The sequence below is a fragment of the Xenopus tropicalis genome, chromosome 1 (genome assembly GCF_000004195.4).
Source record: "Xenopus tropicalis strain Nigerian chromosome 1, UCB_Xtro_10.0, whole genome shotgun sequence".
Taxonomy (NCBI): domain Eukaryota; kingdom Metazoa; phylum Chordata; class Amphibia; order Anura; family Pipidae; genus Xenopus; species Xenopus tropicalis.
Window position 1 is genome coordinate 80,277,921 of NC_030677.2, and position 18,354 is coordinate 80,296,274.

General features: G+C 38.6%; 1 protein-coding gene across 7 annotated transcripts in view; it reads left to right on the forward strand.

Annotated features, from left to right (window-relative positions):
* The window catches only part of ankrd17 (ankyrin repeat domain 17), a 79,056-nt gene that overhangs the window by 16,664 nt on the left and 44,038 nt on the right, over positions 1-18,354 (forward strand). For 6 of the 7 annotated variants that reach the window (XM_002940353.5, XM_018089479.2, XM_018089478.2 and 3 more), the window contains 4 exons: positions 10,078-10,231; positions 12,667-12,823; positions 14,605-14,752; positions 16,993-17,140. In XM_002940353.5, coding sequence (XP_002940399.3) covers positions 10,078-10,231; positions 12,667-12,823; positions 14,605-14,752; positions 16,993-17,140 — 607 coding nt within the window. The remainder of the gene's footprint in view (positions 1-10,077; positions 10,232-12,666; positions 12,824-14,604; positions 14,753-16,992; positions 17,141-18,354) is intronic. The other variant, XM_031903292.1, reaches the window with a different exon arrangement.

Genomic DNA, 18,354 nt, shown 5'->3' on the forward strand with positions numbered 1-18,354 from the left:
AGGCCCTATAGTCTGGAACACGTTACCATGTTATTATTATTTTTTTTGTTGTTTTACTGGTGCACTTATCCCACCATGTTGTACTTCTGCTCTTAATTTCACTTGCAACCAAATGCCTCATGTTATTTGTATGAAATCATTCTGAATATTTATGAAATAAGTTATGGCATGGTAGATACACGAGCTTGAACAAAATGGTTCTTGTACTGATATGTTTTGTTTTCTTTTGTGTTTTTATTTTTTGAAAGGGTCATGGACTTTTTTTGTATTTCCTTTGTAATCTGTACAAAATATTGTTAAACCACTGGATGCCCAGATTGCAATAATCTTATTGGGGAAACTAGAGGGTGGCATCACTTCTGGGTTTTAATTAATCTCCCACACACCAAAGGGGAAACCTTATATTCATTACAGAAGCTTCACCTTATCAAAAAGAATATACCAGCATGTCTTATGTAAATTAAAGACTGTTTGTATTTCCTTTATCTCTGAAATTTTGTCACTGTTTCAGTTTGTGTACAAATATGTAAGCAAACTTAGTTCTGCTTTGCATATATTTCTTTAATTAGGCTCATGTCATGTGATGTGGCAAGTGCTTTTTATGGCTGGAATCTTTCTATACCACTGGCATCATGTGGATTTTCATTATACTCTGTACAAGGGGTCCCCAACCTTTCTTACTCATGAGCCACAGTCTAATGTAAAAAAAACTTGGAGAGCAACACAAGCACCATAAAAGTTCATGGAGGAGCCAAAAGCCTGTATGCACACTATCGGCTTACAGGGGGCTTTATTTGGTAGTAATCTTGTTTTTATTCAACCAAATCTTGCCCCCAAGTCAGGAATTCAAAATAACTCCCTGGTTTGGGGGCACTGAGAGCAACATCCAAGCGGTTGGTGAGCAACATGTTATCCCCGAGCCACTGGTTGGGGATCACTGCTCTATACTATATGACATGTGGCTTAGCAGTTATTTGCCACAGATGAACAGGTTGCTTGTATCATAAACCCTGTTGAAATCTGTGGAAAATGTAAGCAAGATGGCTGACTGCACTCTATATAAATTCATACATGCAGCTAGGAATTTGTTGCATAATTTGTATAAATAATTTAATATAAATTATACTTAGTATAGCAATGTCTTTCAAACAAAATTTGAATAGATAAATAAGCATATACAATGAGTGGATCTAAATGTTTGATGTAGCCTGCAAAGGTCGTAGTTACGATCTACTGGCCAAACTAGGCAAAGATCGATCAACTTGAAGCTGGTCCACTTAGACCAGGTCGAGCCTAGAGCAGTGGATGGCAGGACAAGTTTCATCCTGAAGGCCAGTTTGGGTGAGATTTGGGGAGAATGCCTATTTTCTGTTTTAGATGTTCCCAGAAAGAAGCAAAAGCTGAATGCCATATGGGGTGTCATGTGGCAGGATGCTTAAGATACAGCTGACCACATCACAGTGTACTCTGGCTGATGCTTACAGAGTGGTGACTGATCACTATTGCCTCTAACACAGCCCCTGTATCCTTCAGTAGCTTTGGGTACACATATATAGTGCTAGCACTGGTTACTTACCATTGACCTTTCCTGCTATAGGAACTCAATTGTCATTGAATTCTTCTTTGTAAGCAATATGTCATTGGAATTTTGGTAAATCTGTTCTAATTTCCGTAAAACAGTACTTTTGTAGTCATTGCTACTCATTAGTTTGTCAGCAAATATAATGCATTTCTAGCTGTAGGTATTTTTTTTTTACCCTATTTGGTATATAACTTAACTGTGCCATTGCCTTTTTTAGTTACTATTTTATTATTATTATTATTATTATTATTAACATTTATTTATACAATTTTGACTACCAATAAACATGTTTTTTATTTTCAAAATTCGTGGTACCACAGTCGAATGGGACCTTTGCCTTTTTTAATTTTTGGCTGTGTGATGTAAAATTTTGTATGACAGATTATTTCTGATGAAGCATACGTTTCTGATACGGTCTGATTTACTCATGATCCATCAGACCCTTTTCTCCCCATTTGCATTTTGAATTTATTTCAAATGGCAACGGATTTCCCTATTTTTGAACGGTTGATTTTGAATGAAGAGGGAATGTAAGAGTAGTTATTTTCGATTTTGAAAATTGCTATTTTTTGAGAAAATTATGTAGTAGAGATTTGTTGGAATCCTTTTTTTTTTTTTGTGTTCCTTTTGATGGTCTTATTGTTTTGTTAATAAAAGCAGGCAAAATTTAAATAAACTGCTCTATTTATTTTTAACCAAGATTGAACTTTAAGTGGTTTACTTTTTTGCTGTTTCCTCATGGTTGGTAAATGTGGCCTTAATCATTACATAAAGCTCCATTTTTTTTAACTTTAAAACTCATGGGTGCCTTGGGCCTACCATGTATAGAAGTTGGGCACATCTTCCCCACCCAAATAGCATAATTTATATTTCATATATCTCCTTTGTTCACCAGGGCCATCACATTTTCCTAAAACAAATTGCAGCTTTCACCAGGCAACCATTTTACCCCTGACATCATCAGTGTTTACATATGCAAACAGCACTTGTTTGCAAAGACCCTTATTCAGGGTAAAGTTCATGCAATCAAGAATGTAGGCTTACACAGGCAGAAATTAATGTAGTCCTGCTTATATTTAGCACTGTAATGGTTAAGCTGAGCTCAGGAGAAGAGGTTAAGAGAAAAAAATAGTTACTATGGGAACCAGTAATGCCATTTTTTTCTTTTGTGACCAGACTAGAAGAGGTGTGTTTAGTAACCTAAACTGAGAATTGAGCATGCCCAGTACCCAACATCCAAATTAAATTCTCAAGGAAGGGGATCGGGTGTGTTTGATGGTAGAAGAAATCCTAAGTGAATAAGGGGTTGCTGCAACCTTACTATAAACCTTTGAACAACTGGGGTGGCAGGTGTTTAAAGATTTCAGAGATGCTGTTCACAGGTTAACTTTCCTTAGCGAGGTGGTTTACACCTCCAGAGCAAAACTACAGTGGTCTAATTGCCCTAGACCAGTACTGTCCAACTTCTGTGGTAGCGAATGAATGTTTTTAGCCTATGTGCTGGAGGGCTGATCATAGCAACCATTTTAACCACTCATTTTTAGACTACACCTATGTTACCACAAGACCATACCCACATTAATGGTGGTAGCACATAAAAAAAAAACCAATGGTGGTTGTTCACTGCGAGGATATAATCACCCATCACTCCCATTAAAGAAGTGGATAGCACAGCCACCCCCAGCACATAATTAAGCTCCTCAGGGACCCTCTAAATCAGGGATCCCCAGCCTTTTATACCTGTGAGCCACATTCAAATGGGAAAAGTGTTGGGGAGCAACACAAGCATGGAAAAAATTCCTGGAGGTGCCAATTAGAGCTATAATTGATAGCCCCTATGTGGATTGTCAGCCTACAGAAGGCTCTGTTTGGCTTTACACTTTGTTTTATGCAATCAACACTTGCAGTAATTTAAAAATAAGCGCCTGCTTTGAGGCCACTGGGAGCAACATCCAAGTGGTTGGTGTAGCTCTGCTACACAGTGGTGTATCTACCTCTTCTGCGCATGTCATTGTTCCTAAGAGAATGGGCACATAAGAAAAGCCTCCCGACAATATTTCACCCTTTACTAACATTGGGAATGTATAAACACTGCATTTTGTCTGCACGTGATGTAACTCCTGTAGTTGCCCGCAACAAATCCCCTCTGTTCCAGGCGACAGATCTCCCCCAAATGTCTTCCTACCAGCAAGGAAACTTTGGAAAACGTAGCGCTGCGTTTGTTTTGTCACTGGCGATTCAATTTGCCAGTGGGAAAGCATTCTAGGGAAATTTGTTGCCCAGAGTTAACTGCAGGTGACAAATCTTCCCATGTGCTATCACCCTTAGGGCCATGGCTGTCTCCCAGAAATGCCCAGCAATAAAGTGCATCGCCTTTGGAATGGCACGTGTTGCTTTGTGCAGTTTTTTTTGTAGGAGGAAACTGACTTACATGGCATAAATCTAAATCATAAATCCTCAAAAAAGTGGTTATTTTCACTTTAGAGGAAAACTAACACCATAAGCTGGCCATACACTCACCGATATTATTGTACAAGACCTTGTTTAGTATGATATTCAGAGCATGTATGGTGACTCGACGAGACGACCGATATCGCAAAGGCTGCGGATATCTGTTGTCTCGTCAATTAGGCAGGTTAAAAGATTTTGATGCACCTGAGCAAAATCTACGTTTATGGCTGCATTGGCAGGTGGAGGTAGAATTCCTATTGTTTCTACCTCCATATTGGACTATTCAGCCCTGAACGTCAGTGGGGGAACCAAATGATTTTTCCTGCGACCAGTGGTTGCAGGAAAGATTGTAATTTCTACTTGTATGGCCACCTTTACTAAAGAAGTAGGGCAGAAATGTTGCACATTATATTTTGTGCTTATGTACAATTCAATGGCAACCACAGCCCTTTAGCAGTGAATATCTTTGCCTCCAAATTTGTCAAGCTTATAAGTAAAACCCTGCTTTATCTAAATAAACCATTTTTTAGTAGTATGTGCTATTCGGTACTCCTAAATAGAAAATTGCCATGAGAATTAAGGGCCACCTCTTGGGATCATAGGATTCACAGTGCACATAAACAAGCCAAGGCACACATAGATGCTAGGCCACATCAGCCAGTTACAGTTAGAACTGCATTATTTCTGGTCATGTGTTCTCTGAGGGAGCTCACAGCCCATCACAAAATGGTGGATCCAGGGAAAGGATGTAAAAGGGCAAAATTTACTGATAAACATGTTTATCAGTAAATTTAATAGGTCACTTAACATAATATAACTATCTGTTGGCTAAGTATTCATTCTGGGGGTATAGTTTTCCTTTAAGAAGGCCAACACACTAGGGTTTAGTGTTTACCTTGCATTGATGTTATTTCTGCCAAAGTGCATAGCCTTGCAAAGGACAGACCCCATGGTACTCCACTAACAGCACTGGTCAAATTAGAAAATGTTTCCATTTACCAACGCTCTTTGTAATCGATCATGTGTAAATTTGAACATTTATCCCATTTCTTTCCTGAGAACGGACACAAACCATGTTATATTTTTCTCAACATGCATTTCTTATTCTAGAATGTTTATAACACTGTTACACAATTCCATGATCCGAAAGTTCATCTGTTAGCTGTACAAGTTACATGACCTTTGCTCAGCATTTTTGAACAAGCATGGTGTTAAAGGGAAAGTTTCTCAAATTATTACTTTGTAAAGCCCATTGATCTTTCACAATCTTGTATACTGTTATTTTGTATTTGTAACTTTATAATATTGGGGCTGATGTTGATGCTGTACCACCATCATAATCAAGTTTTTTGGCTAAACCTGCGCCACGGTTCTAGGAGAGCCTAGGAGAATCAGTTTCTGCTTAGCTCTTATATTGGCTTGACTCCTAAAACAATGTATAGTTATAGCCCTCTGATTAAAGGATCAGTAATGTTTTAAGGCTAGTACCACTCTGGGTGGATTATTGGCCTGTCGAATAAAGGCAGGCTGAGAATCTTTTCCTACACTTAAAAAATCTGTAAGTTGTGGCTGCACTCAGAGCCTTTACATCAACCTGGGTGCAGCCACGCTAAACAGAATTTAGAAAGAAACAGCTTGTGTGAGCAGTTTCATGGTGAATTCTGTTAAGTGTGGCTGCACCCAGGCTGACGCAATGGCTCTGGGTGCAGCTACAACTATCAGATTTTTCAAGCATGGGGCAGACTCTCGGCCTTTGTTTATCTATAGGCCGAGAATCCCATGTGGCACTAGCTTAAAACCTAACAACAAAAAAGTTATTAAAATTTTCTTGACCCAGCACCTACAAACTATTGCTTGGCAATTTTCCAGTTTAAAGAGCCACGGATGGCATTTGAGCTACAGCAACAGCTTTACTGTTGTTTTGTATATAGCTTATCTCTTATTTGTAGTGTGAATGTGTCTGTTTTCCCTATTAAGCAATATTCACAGATATCATGCAAATCTGATGACATTGCCGTTCTTTGTTTGATAAAAATTTATTTTACACTTAATGCAAGAGAATAACTGCATAGCTTATCCCTATTCCTCGGGTTTGTTAATTGTTTTACTGGTCATTCCAACAGAACTGGCTTTGTAACCTGCACATCAGAACCTTCTTCTGATGATAGGTGCCCTTTAACAGAGAGGTAATCTGCATCTTAAAATATAATTTTAATTTCTAATTGTATAAATAAAATCAAATTTGTTTGTTCACTCTTGTCCATGGATTCCGAAACTGTGGGGCCTGGAGCAGTGGCAAGAGGAGCATGAATGCTAGTCAGGCTGAGATATGGGGAGCATGGCCACTTGCCCTCCTTCATACACCTGAAAGCACAGGGAGCTTCATTGCCTGGTGAGAAATCTCCTCTCCATGGGCGAAGAAGGGCCTGACATTAACTGCTCATTCATTTTTCTTTGAATCACATGCTCAGATTCCTGGTAATTGCCCTAAAATGCGAAAGGAGGCATTTTTGAGTGATAAGTCAGATTTGATGCATGTAATGTGTTTTACATGTGGCAGATCCAACAGATGTGCAGGAGCTGGTACTGCGTCACCTGTGGGGAGGAGACTTCCCACCAAGGGATGAAGCACCCCATTGCCGTAAATATCAGTTAGGTTGAGATCTAGGATAAATATATATCTGCATTCCTAAATATTATTGAATGATTGTTTCATGAGCTTTGGGTGACCCTGGCATAGCAGAGTATATAGAGAAGCAGCCGGAAGTGCAATCAAGTGCAATAAAGGTTCAACTTAATTGCTTGCTGCTCCCCAGGATCATCATCATAACATATCTACTGTGTGGTCCTGTCATTGGATGGCATATTATATTTGTGAACTTTCTGGTTTTGTTTTTTATATATTCTATAAAACGTGCAGTTCAAGTGGGCAGACAAATCCATAAACAGAGCCAGTTTGCTTTATTTAAAGCTTGTGTGGTAAAATGGCTGCTAGGCTAGCCAGCCATTGACATAGCACCAACACTTACCTGCCTGTGAGCTGCTAGACCTGCAGTCTTTTGTGGATTGTTCTGGGAATGCACAGGCCTTCATTGGGGGTTAAACTTGAAGTTTGGAGGAGCAGTTAATTGCCTGCATTGCACTGATATTCATGGGTATCAGTGCAGCAACCTTGTCCACTAGCGACATTTTACATGGTTTTTTTGCCCACTGTGCATACAGGTATGGGATCTGTTATCCGGAAACTCATTACCCCCAAAATTATGGGAACGCCATCTTCCATATATTGAATTTGAATTAAAAAATTAGTTATTTCCTTTTTCTCTAATAATAAAACAGCACCAGTCCTTTGTCTATCTGTTCAGTAGGCCACAACATTACTTGTACAGGTATGGGATCCCTTATCCGGAAACCCGTTATCCAGAAAGCTCTGAATTACGGAAAGGCCATCTCCCATAGACTCCATTTTAATCAAATAATTGCGAATTTTAAAACTGATTTCCTTTTTCTTTGTAGTAATAAAACAGTACCTTGTATTTGATCCCAACTAAGATATAAATAAGCATTATTGGATGCAAAACAATCCTGCTGGGTTTCATTAATGTTTAAATTATTTTTTAGTAGACTTATGGTATGGAGATCCAAATTACGGAAAGACCCCTTATCCGGAATACCCTTGGTCCCGAGTATTCTGGATAACGGGTCCTATACCTGTATCATGAAATTAAAATCTCTCAAAATTTCAGCCTGTCAATTTGAAAAATGGTATTCTTTATTTTCACATCTTAGTAAAGCCAGCAAGTTTTTCTATATTTTGTCTTTCATTAATTCTTTGCTACCTTTGACCAATTATGTCCTAGCCTTTGTGCTAATAAAGACCCATCTTTAAAGAAGAATCTCACATTTACTAATTTGAATGCATTTCCTGAAGAAGGTACTTACATTTCTCTGCACTTAGGTTAATGGAACACAGTGATTTGGCACATTTTTGTCTCTATGGCTCTATGCCATTACCTTAAACCGTTTATCCGGTTTGTTATCTAACTCTTCCTGTTGTCAAAATCAATTAATACTTAAGATTTTTTGAATAGTTTGCTTGTCCTTTTAATGTAATTCCTAGTACTTTTGGATCACTTGTTTCAATTATTTTGGGTTTAAAGGAGAAGGAAAAGCTAAATCACTGTTAGGTGCCAAATGATTGGCATCCTCCAGTGATTGTAATCACTTACCTGAAACCCCCCTTAGCCTGTGTACCTGTTAGGAGAAAACTGCACTGGCCAGGGGTTAATGCAGGCAAGTTATCCTCTTCCTTCTCCTTTTGAGGAGATCCTGGGGAACGCGGATGTGTAGTCAGTGCAGTTCACTGATGTAAGCAATTACAATTACTGGGGAGTAACATTTTGGCAACCCCCAGTAATTGTAACTGAAGCCCCCTTAAGGTCCATGGCTTCAAGGGAAAATAAAATACTCTCTCTCTCTAAAACATATTTAAGGGCACATTGAGATTTTTAGTGTCTTCACCCCATACCAATTAAAAGCTCAGTGGCCAGTGAACAAAACAATTTACATTTATGGGAGTTACTTGCAAGTGCACACTTTCACATGGAAATTTGTCAGTCAGCATTTTGTATTCAATCCATGAAGATACTAATTATAAGAATGTGTGTTGTAGCTATACAGTTGTGCAAACCAGTGATAGGGTGCACCATATACAGCTTATGGGATTTGTTATCCAGAAACCATTATCCTGAAAACTCCAAATTACAGGAAGGCCATCTTCCATAGACTCCACTCTAATTAAATAATTCAAATGTTTAAAAATGATTTCCCTTTTCTCTCTAATAAAAAAGTACCTTATACTTGATTGTAATTAAGATATAATTAAGCTTTATTAGAGGCAAAACAGTCCTTTTGGTTTAATTAATGTTTAAATTATTTTTTTAAGTAAACTTAAGGCATGGAGATCCAAATTCCAGAAAAATTCCTTATTTGGAAAACCCCTGGTCCCAAGTATTCTCGGAAACAGGTCCCATAACTTAAGTAACCAATTAAACACATACAATGTGATTTTATGCAGTATAGCACTAATTGTTTAGCATTTTTACTATGTTTTGTTTAGTGTAGTGTAAAATTCTGATGTTTGGAAACTAAGGTTTTATACTGCTTTTTATTTAGAATGTTCTTGAAATACTTACTGAATGGTTTAATTATTACACCATCACTGATGCAGTGTACAATAAAGTTTGGTGTTATAGGGCTCTTTTTGGGTTGTTACTCTGTATTTATACCCAAATCCTTACTAAATTTCTCTGTCATGCATAATGCCATTTTCCCCAAACACTTCAGTCTTGCAACTAAGCCTACACTAAATGGTTAAGAAAGTATACTGATTTATACTAGTACTTGTTTTAAGTAAGGTGGAAATCTGTCACTGATAAGTTTAAAGGTGGCCATACACGCACCGATATTATCGTACGAAACCTCGTTTCGTACGATAATCGGTGCGTGTATGGCATGTCAGCGAGCCGACCGATATCGCAGGAAGCTGCTGAAATCGGTCGGCTCGCCGATCGGCCAAGTTAGAAAATTTTGATCGGGCGCCATAGAAGGCGCCTGACCAAAATTCTCCCTTCAGAGCTGAATCGGCAGAAGGAGGTAGAAATCCTATTGTTTCTACCTCCTTACCTGCCGATTCAGCCCTGAATGGTGTGTGGCGGATCTGACGATGTTTCGTGCGACCGACGGTCGTACGAAACATCGTGAGATCGCCACGTGTATGGCCAGCTTTAATTTGCGGTAAGTGAAGTCATACAATGTTCACTAACAGTTACTTGGTACAAGGGGCTTCTGATTGGAGAGGCTAAATGCATAGGGAATTAATCCCAGGGCCACTAGTCTTACAGCAGCCAGGATCCCGGTAGGAATCTGCAAAGAAAGATCTTTTTTTTTAGGTAAAGAGTAAACCTCTTTACAGAACATAACTTCTATCCTATAGAGAACTGGCTACATTGTGATGTCTTATTTTTGTTTTGATCTTATTGCAGGTGGAATCCTTCATTTTGGATCAAGATGATCTGGAAACCCCAATGCTGGAGACTGCTTCAAAACTCCTTTTATCTGGTACAGCTGACGGAACAGATTTAAGAACCGTAGACCCCGAGACGCAAGCTAGACTGGAGGCTCTGCTTGAAGCTGCAGGTTTGTATGCTTTAAAATACCTACTGTGTATCTCTGTCCTCTGAATTGTTAGGAAGTTATATAAAGAGGTGCAAACTTGTCTAGTCACCAATTAGCAGGTAGTTATTAGTGGTCACCTGGTTACCTGATTGGCTGCGGTTAGTGGCACCATTTATTGCATTATCTTGTTAATCCCTGTGTAGTACAGGTATGGGACCCATTATCCAGAATGTTTGGGACCTGGGGTACTCCGCATAAGGGATCTTTCCGTAATTGAGATCTTCTACCTAAATCTACTAAAAAATGTGTATTATTTGATTAAAATGGAGTCCATGGGAGAAGGCCTTTCCGTAATTCAGAACTTTTGGATAATAGGTTTCCAGAGAAGGGGTCCAAGACCTGTAGCATGAAAGCTGAAGTATATTAAGTAGTAGTAGTGATGGGTGAAATAATTCAGCAGGCGTGGATTTGCGGTGAATTTCCGCTTTTTGGCATTGGTGGATTATTTAGCGAAACGGGCGACAAAATTTGTAGTGTAATAATTGCTGTGCAAATCAAAAAAGATTGTCGCGTAAAACGAAACAACGCATGTCAAAAAAAAATTGTCAAGCACGTTGTTTCATGGATTTTTCACCGCTTTGCAAATCTTTTGGGACAGATTCGCTCATCACTAATTAAAACATTTTATGATGATTTCTTCTGCCATAATTCCAGTTTGCTTTGATTTTAAGGACACCTAAACAGTTTACTTTGATTTTTGTGTGTTTTCCTCACCACTTATGCACTGCAGCCTTTCACCGATTAGTGAGAACTTTGTTGCGGTTTAAGCCAAACTAAGTTTAAAAAAAAAAGCACCTAATCCAGAGGATGGGAAATGGTATATATGTATTTTCTCTTTGCAAGATAAGAGCATAGTGAACCTGTCCTGATTTAGTACATCTATCCCACCCCCACCAAAAAAAAAAAAAAAGAAAACGAATCTGGACTAGCCATATTTTATGTTCTGTGTTTTGTTGTCGCAGTGACCATTAAAGAAGCTGACGAAGGGAATAGTCAGTCCACGGTTGCCCATAGATATTGGGATTGAACAAATTCTATGTCTCTTGCAAAATTATTTTAGTACCCCTTAAAGGAAATGTAACACTAAAATTTTTTAAAGTAAAAAATCTATTCTACCCTGCTCCAATAATTGCCCTATCCTTCCCAGCGTTTACTATTTTAAATGCTATATTAGAAAATACCTTGTAAAACGTAGCATCCGGTCATTTAAAATACGGCGATCCAGAAGATGCAGAATCCACTATTCGACGATCAACATCTCCTCCTAGCCTGAAGGCTAGGAGGAGATGTCGATCGTCGCATAGTGGATTCTGCATCTTCTGGATCGCTGTATCGATGTATTTGAAATGACCGGATGCAACTTTTTTACAAGGTATTTTCTAATAAAGCATTTAAAATAATAAACGCTGGGAAGGATAGGGCAATTATTGGGGGAGGGTAGAATAGATTTTTTACTTAAAAATTTTTAGTGTTACTTTTCCTTTAAACAGAGATGTTTAGCTGTCATCTTCCAGCTGCTATGATTAAGGGGTATAGGATTTTTAGATTTGTTCTATGGTTATACCACTTGCTTTTAACCTTAGGAAGCCACGGAACAGTAATGAAATCTGAAAATGAGTCAATGCACTATTCTATTACATTTTGCTGAAGGCTTAAAAAAATATTTGCATACCCCCCTCCTTTTTTTGCCTGTTACTTACTTTACCAAAAATATAGTAGTATTATTCTGCTACTATACAAATGTAAAGGATTTGGGATAATCTTAAAGGCGAAGGAAAGGCTAATAAAGTGTTAATCTCAAGATACAGGCATACCTTCAGTTCTCTCAATAGTGCCCTTAAGTCTCCCCATATTTCGCCTGTTCAGATGATCAGAAACCTCATAGGAAAAAATACGGCTGACCTCTGTAAACAAACTTCCCATAATGCCACGCTCCTGCACCAAGACTCCTGTACATGTGCAGTTTGTAAGACTGAGGAAGCTTCCTGCTGCATGGCTTACATCAAACATTCCTAAGGGGGGGGACTTATTAGCATTCTTATGGGAGGGGGGAGCAGGAGAGAGAAGAGAGCTGTGCAGTCTCTGGCACAGTAAAAAAGGAGACAAGAAATCCTGTTTATTTTGATAGAGGAGTCAGTGCAGTATTTCTGTGAGTGCTTATGGCTGTATTTACATAGACCTTTCTGATAAAGCTTACTTAGTTTTTACCCTTTCTTCTCCTTTCTTCATGAACTGCATGGTAGATTTTTAATATTCAGCCAAACACGCTTGTCTCAGCCATGTTTTACTAATTTATTGCATGAATTTAACTAACCCTAGGTATCTTTCCCATTTTTGTTTTTGGTTTGAATTTTTATATTCACCTACTAACTGGCTTCGCGACTTGTGCTAACAAGGAATTGGTAAATTATCCACTGCTGATGGTAAAGCCTTCGCAGATCCTGAAGTACTCCGTAGATTGACCTCTTCGGTCAGCTGTGCGTTGGATGAAGCTGCTGCTGCACTTACAAGAATGAGAGCTGAGAGCACCTCAAATGCAGGGCAGACGGACAAGTAAGTTGTTTTAGTATTTAAGTGGTGATTTTAGCTCTGTTAAGGGTAATGTCCTAAAGAGAGAAAAGTCGCCCGCAATAGATCTCTGCTACTGTGAGCAACTAATCTCTCTGAAATGTCTTTGCACTGGTGACAAAGGGAAAAGGCCTACACATTGCTTTATTTTTCTGAAGTTGCACAAAGTTTCTTGCAGCAGGCAACTTCGCTCATCTTCAGGAACCTGAAGCGATGCCTAGTCCTTTCCACTGGTTATTTCCCTTGTTGCCGGTGAAAGGCATTTTAGAGAGATTAGTTGTCTGTGGTAGCAGAGATCTATTGTGGGCAACTAATTTCTTTGTGGGAAATTGCCCTAAGAGTGTACATAAGTTTTTATTGGATGGATGTATCTACATGACAAAGCTGGCCGTACACCATGAGATTCCAAAATAAATATACTTTTTTTGTTTTGTTTTTTTCAAATGAATCCTTTCCATAGATTTAGAAGAGACTCATGATAGTTTGCCTGTATTCTCTCCCCCCCCCCCTATCCCAGTAAGATCACAGTAATGCAGACGCAGACCCTCCCTCATCTTGTTCCATTTTGACACTGCGCCTAAAGAGATTGAGGAATCTGGTCTCAGTGGGCACAGACACACTATCATAGCTTCCTTTCAATCTGGGGAATCGGATATGTCTGTGAAAAGTACCTTTATATTTCTGTCAGTTCAAATGGTGTTTACGCACTTTTTTTTTTTTTTTACTAATGCCCAGCTGAATTAGCTCATGTCAAAAGGCATTTTATTTTTCTATTTAGTTCCTATTATGGTAATGAAAGTTTAATATAATAAATTTATAATAATGTTCTACACTGGTTCTCGAAAGTTTGTGAACCCTTTAAATTCCTATTTTTATATGAACATGCCCTAAAACATCATCTGATCTTTAAGTCCTAAAAGTAGATAAAGAAAACTAGTTGAACAAAATATATTTGGATATTTATTTATTGAGAAAAAAAGTCCAATAACATATCAGCATGTAGCAAAAGTAAGTGAATCGAGCTCTCTGTATTTGGTGTGACCCCCCTCTTACATTCATATAAAATAATATAGAAAATTTAAAAGGGTTTAATAAACTTTCAAGCACCACTGTCAATAATTGACAGTAATATTCAGAATGTTTCACTATTACTTGGTTTAACATGGTGGGCTGTTCCCTTTTTTTTGTTTTACCAAAGAAAAATATACCATTTATGCACTGTAGGGTTTGTATTCAATGATTATTAATAAAAAAAACTAAAAATATCTACTTAACTAAAGGTAAATTAACTGCTTCTATATGGATACTTGCCTCCTTGGCCTACAAAACAGAGCTGCAAGTGTTAAGTCACCTTTTCTGTAAATTTACCTAAGCATAACCTGTATATACATATGTAATTTGCTACGTAAATTATAGCAAGTTACAAATACTCACCTCCAAACATTCCAACTGCTGTTGTTATCTGGGCATTTGCAGAATCCCATTGCATGTTGTGGTGTTTGTTAGAACATTTCTTTCTTTTTGACCTGAGGCCAGAGTGCTCGGGCCTTATTTATTTTAAGGTATCATTTAAAGGTTAATAAGGTGTCAATAAGGTTAATTTTTACCAGGTCAACATTTATCTGATCAACCATCCACTATTATATGAACTGCTTCCCAAGCAGCATGTTCTTTATTTAAAAGAAAATAACTATTGTTGACCGTAGGTGGTTTATATTTTCCAGTCCACTTCCCACTAAAATCTTTTTTTAATCTTGCTCATACAGCCGCAGTTTGGCAGAAGCTTGCTCTGAAGGGGATGTAAATGCTGTGCGGAAATTACTTATTGAAGGGCGAAGTGTTAATGAGCACACAGAAGAAGGAGAGTCCCTCCTCTGCCTTGCATGTTCAGCTGGATATTACGAACTGGCACAGGTAATAATTTGGGCCATGTGTTCTTAGATTAGATTGTCTGTGTTGAGTATAATTGAAACTGTACTGAAAGTACATTACTCAACAGAAACCTTTGGAAACATAAGGCTTATTAGTAATTCATTCGGATTCACATAACATGGCAGCTCTGAGACCAGTGCAATTAGCATCAGAATGTAATAATCATATCTGTAGTACCCATTTATATGGCAGGGCGGCTTCATTTTCTGCTTGATAATTTGCAATGACCCCTAAGTTCAGCTACTCAACAACTGCTTAGAGCACGCTGAGCATGTGCACTGTCCTGGACAGTTCTAACCGAATCCAAGATGAGGAGCTCCTGTGACAAGTATAAAGACCTATATCATTAGTACTATAGAGATGCTGAAACTTTTGGCTAGTGCAGTCAGTATATAAAATATGACATTTCTAGCCAAATTCATTTTTAGGCTTAGTTCTCCTTTTAATAGTTCAGTTATTGGCAGATTTGCAAGAGACATTTAAAGGTTGCTGTACACTAATAAATAATACTTGTTTGGCAATGTTGCCAAATGAGCAGATCTTTGCCTGTGTTTGATATCTCATGTATGAATGCGATTGGATACTAGCAGCGGTGCATGCAGAAACGTTGGGAGAGAACCACATTAAATCTGGCTGATTTATGGACAATTGATTTCTTGGTGTTGGGATACAGAGGCTAGTATGTTTATGAGAAGGATAATTTTAACAAATAAAGGCCTTGTATCAAGCTGAGAATCTATTTCATTGATTTAAGCCGTCTGATCAGAATTTAAAGAAATGCAGGGCCATCTCCTGTTGTGTCACGCAAAGTCCTTGCGAGGCAACTTCTGGCGATCAAAGCAATGCGTGTGCCATCCCACCAGCGATTTACATTCTTGCCGGTGGGATGGCCCTTACAACTGTACATAATTTATGTGCTGATAAAGTGTATAATCTGGTGGATGGGATATTGCTTCTTTTAGAGTCAGACTTTAATTTTATTCCATAGCATGCACTTTCAATATGGCTCAACCCCTGTTTATTTCTTGCAGATAGCATGCATGGTGACCTGTATGTCCATTTAAATTTCTGTTATCTATTAAAACAAAATTGCAGGCCTGTTTCAATGTTTATAAATGCTAGTCAATATTGCATTGGTTTGTGCCATTGCTAATAGACTTTGTTTAAATAATATTAAACAAAAGTAATATTTTAACAAAGTTGTGATTACCCATTTGGAGGAATATTATTAAAATAAAACTGATTTTTTAAGACACTGCTGGCATTTGTTATCCAGAAACTGATTATCCAGAAAACTCCAAAATACAGGGAGAAAGAAAAATATTATTTTTAATGACTTTCTTTTTATTCTGTGATAATAAAACAGTACCTTGAACTTAAGGCTGATGGCCCACAGAGTGAGTTGCCCACTATAGATAGCAGAGATCTATCATTGGCGACTAACCATAAGGGGGTGTACCAAATTTTAGACACTCCCCAGTGATTATAATCGCTTACCCTGGGCCAGTCCTCTGGTTTACTGCAGTTGTCCGTGGTGCTACTATAGGACCACCACGTCACAATATTCTGTTGTATTCAGTCTGGCCCTGGGCTGGGTGTACATGCACAGTTGAGTGAAATCCATCTGCTTGCTTCTAAGTTCTGTTTTTCACTTTACTGTGCATGTGGAGCCAGACCAAACCATAGGGAGGATCCAGGAAGATGATAAAGACAGTGATGTGGCATCCATACAGTATTACCCAGTGGTGCAGTTTTCAGCAAACAGAAGCACCGACCCTGGGTCACGGGTAAGCGATTATTATCGCTGCCTAACATTTTAGCACCACCAGTAATTATACCTTCCTCCTCTTTTTTTTAATGGTAACAAAGCAGCTAAAATCCATATTGGTGAATAGCAGTGTAGCCTCTGGAACCCACAGATTTAGGGCACCCTCTGGTGAGGTCACTGATTAAAAGTCACGGCGGTCAGGACGGATCCTTATTGGTGGAGAATAGATTAGGGTGGGGCTGGTCACCTGGTGCAATACTAGAATAATGCTATTGGTTCGTTTGGATTTTTTTTTTTGCTTTAAGTCGTTTAAAAAAAAAAAAAATGCAGGACCAAAATTTTCTGGATAGCTCACTTGAATTTTTTTTTGGTCAGCATTTTAATAATCGTGTATAAAATGGCAATTACACAAACTGTTGATTGTACTTGTTTTTAAGCATTCTGTTATTACTAGGTTCTTCTGGCAATGCATGCTAATGTTGAAGATCGTGGAATAAAAGGAGACATAACGCCTTTGATGGCTGCTGCTAATGGGGGACATGTTGAGATTGTGAAGTTGCTGCTAGCCCACGATGCAGATGTTAACTCCCAGTCATCCACAGGTTTGCCTTTTTTCATTCTTTACTCCTTCGAATGTCAGTTGTGCCACATGATATAAAATGAGTTGATATTGCTATACTGTTGTCAGTAGTACTGACTTTCAATAAGACCTAACTGGGAGCCTCAATAGTGTGATTGTGATTGGCCTGTGACTTAAAATTGCGCTGTTGAAGAAATGCGGATGGAAACAAGCTGACACCTTCACTTCTATGTACAGTTGCTGTTAGGCCGGTGACACATGGGGAGATGAGTCGCCTGTGGTAGATCTTCGCTACCTCAGGTGACTAATCTTCCCAAAATGCCTTCCCATGGGCAAGAATGTGAATCACTGGTGAAATGGCATATGCGTCGCTTTGGTTTTCCAAAGTTGCCAGAAGTTCTCTCGTTATGTGACTTCAGAAAGCCGAAGTGCCGCGTATGCCATTCCACCGCCAATTCACATTCTTGCTGGTGGGCAGGCATTTTGGGGAGATTAGTTGTCTGCGATAAAGCTTAACTACTGCAGGAGACTAGACTCCCCTAGTCCTACCAGCCTTAAGGGCAGTGGCACACGGGGAGATTAGTCGCCCCGCGTCAAATCTTCATTGTCGCAGGTGACTAATCTCCCTGCATTTTTTTTGGTGTTACTGTTCCTTTAACATAGGTCTGGCACATAAGACTCAAACTGCTAACTCTCAACTTATGTTTTGAATGCAAAAAGGTCTTAATCCCCTTTCTAGGAGTGCAGATGACCAATGATTATGATAGTTTGTACCAAGCTAATTACTCTCATTGATATCGCAAATTGACTAAACTCTTGGGACTTAGGGACATATCAAATCTCCTGGATTGGACAAATCTGGGCAATCAAAATTAGCTTACTCCCTAAGCTTTTATATTTTTTTCAAGTGTTACCTATCCCAATAAGTCTTTTGTAATGTAACAATGTGTTTGGTGCAATCCCTCTGGTCTCTAGAACAATGCTACATAGATCATTTCAGCAGGGAGGATTGGGTATTACCTAACTGTTGGAACTGCTACACTGCCACTCAAATATCAGAATCACTTTGGGTAGACCTAGAATATACCAGTATGCTGCCTCCTCCTATTTTTAGATTCCAAAAAAGGAATTTGCTACCCAGTATTTCTCTTTCACTGTCAATTTGGGACAAGGTGGCTGCACAAAGTCACAAAACCATGTACCTTCCAGTCGTTTACATGGTGAAAGCAAAAGGGT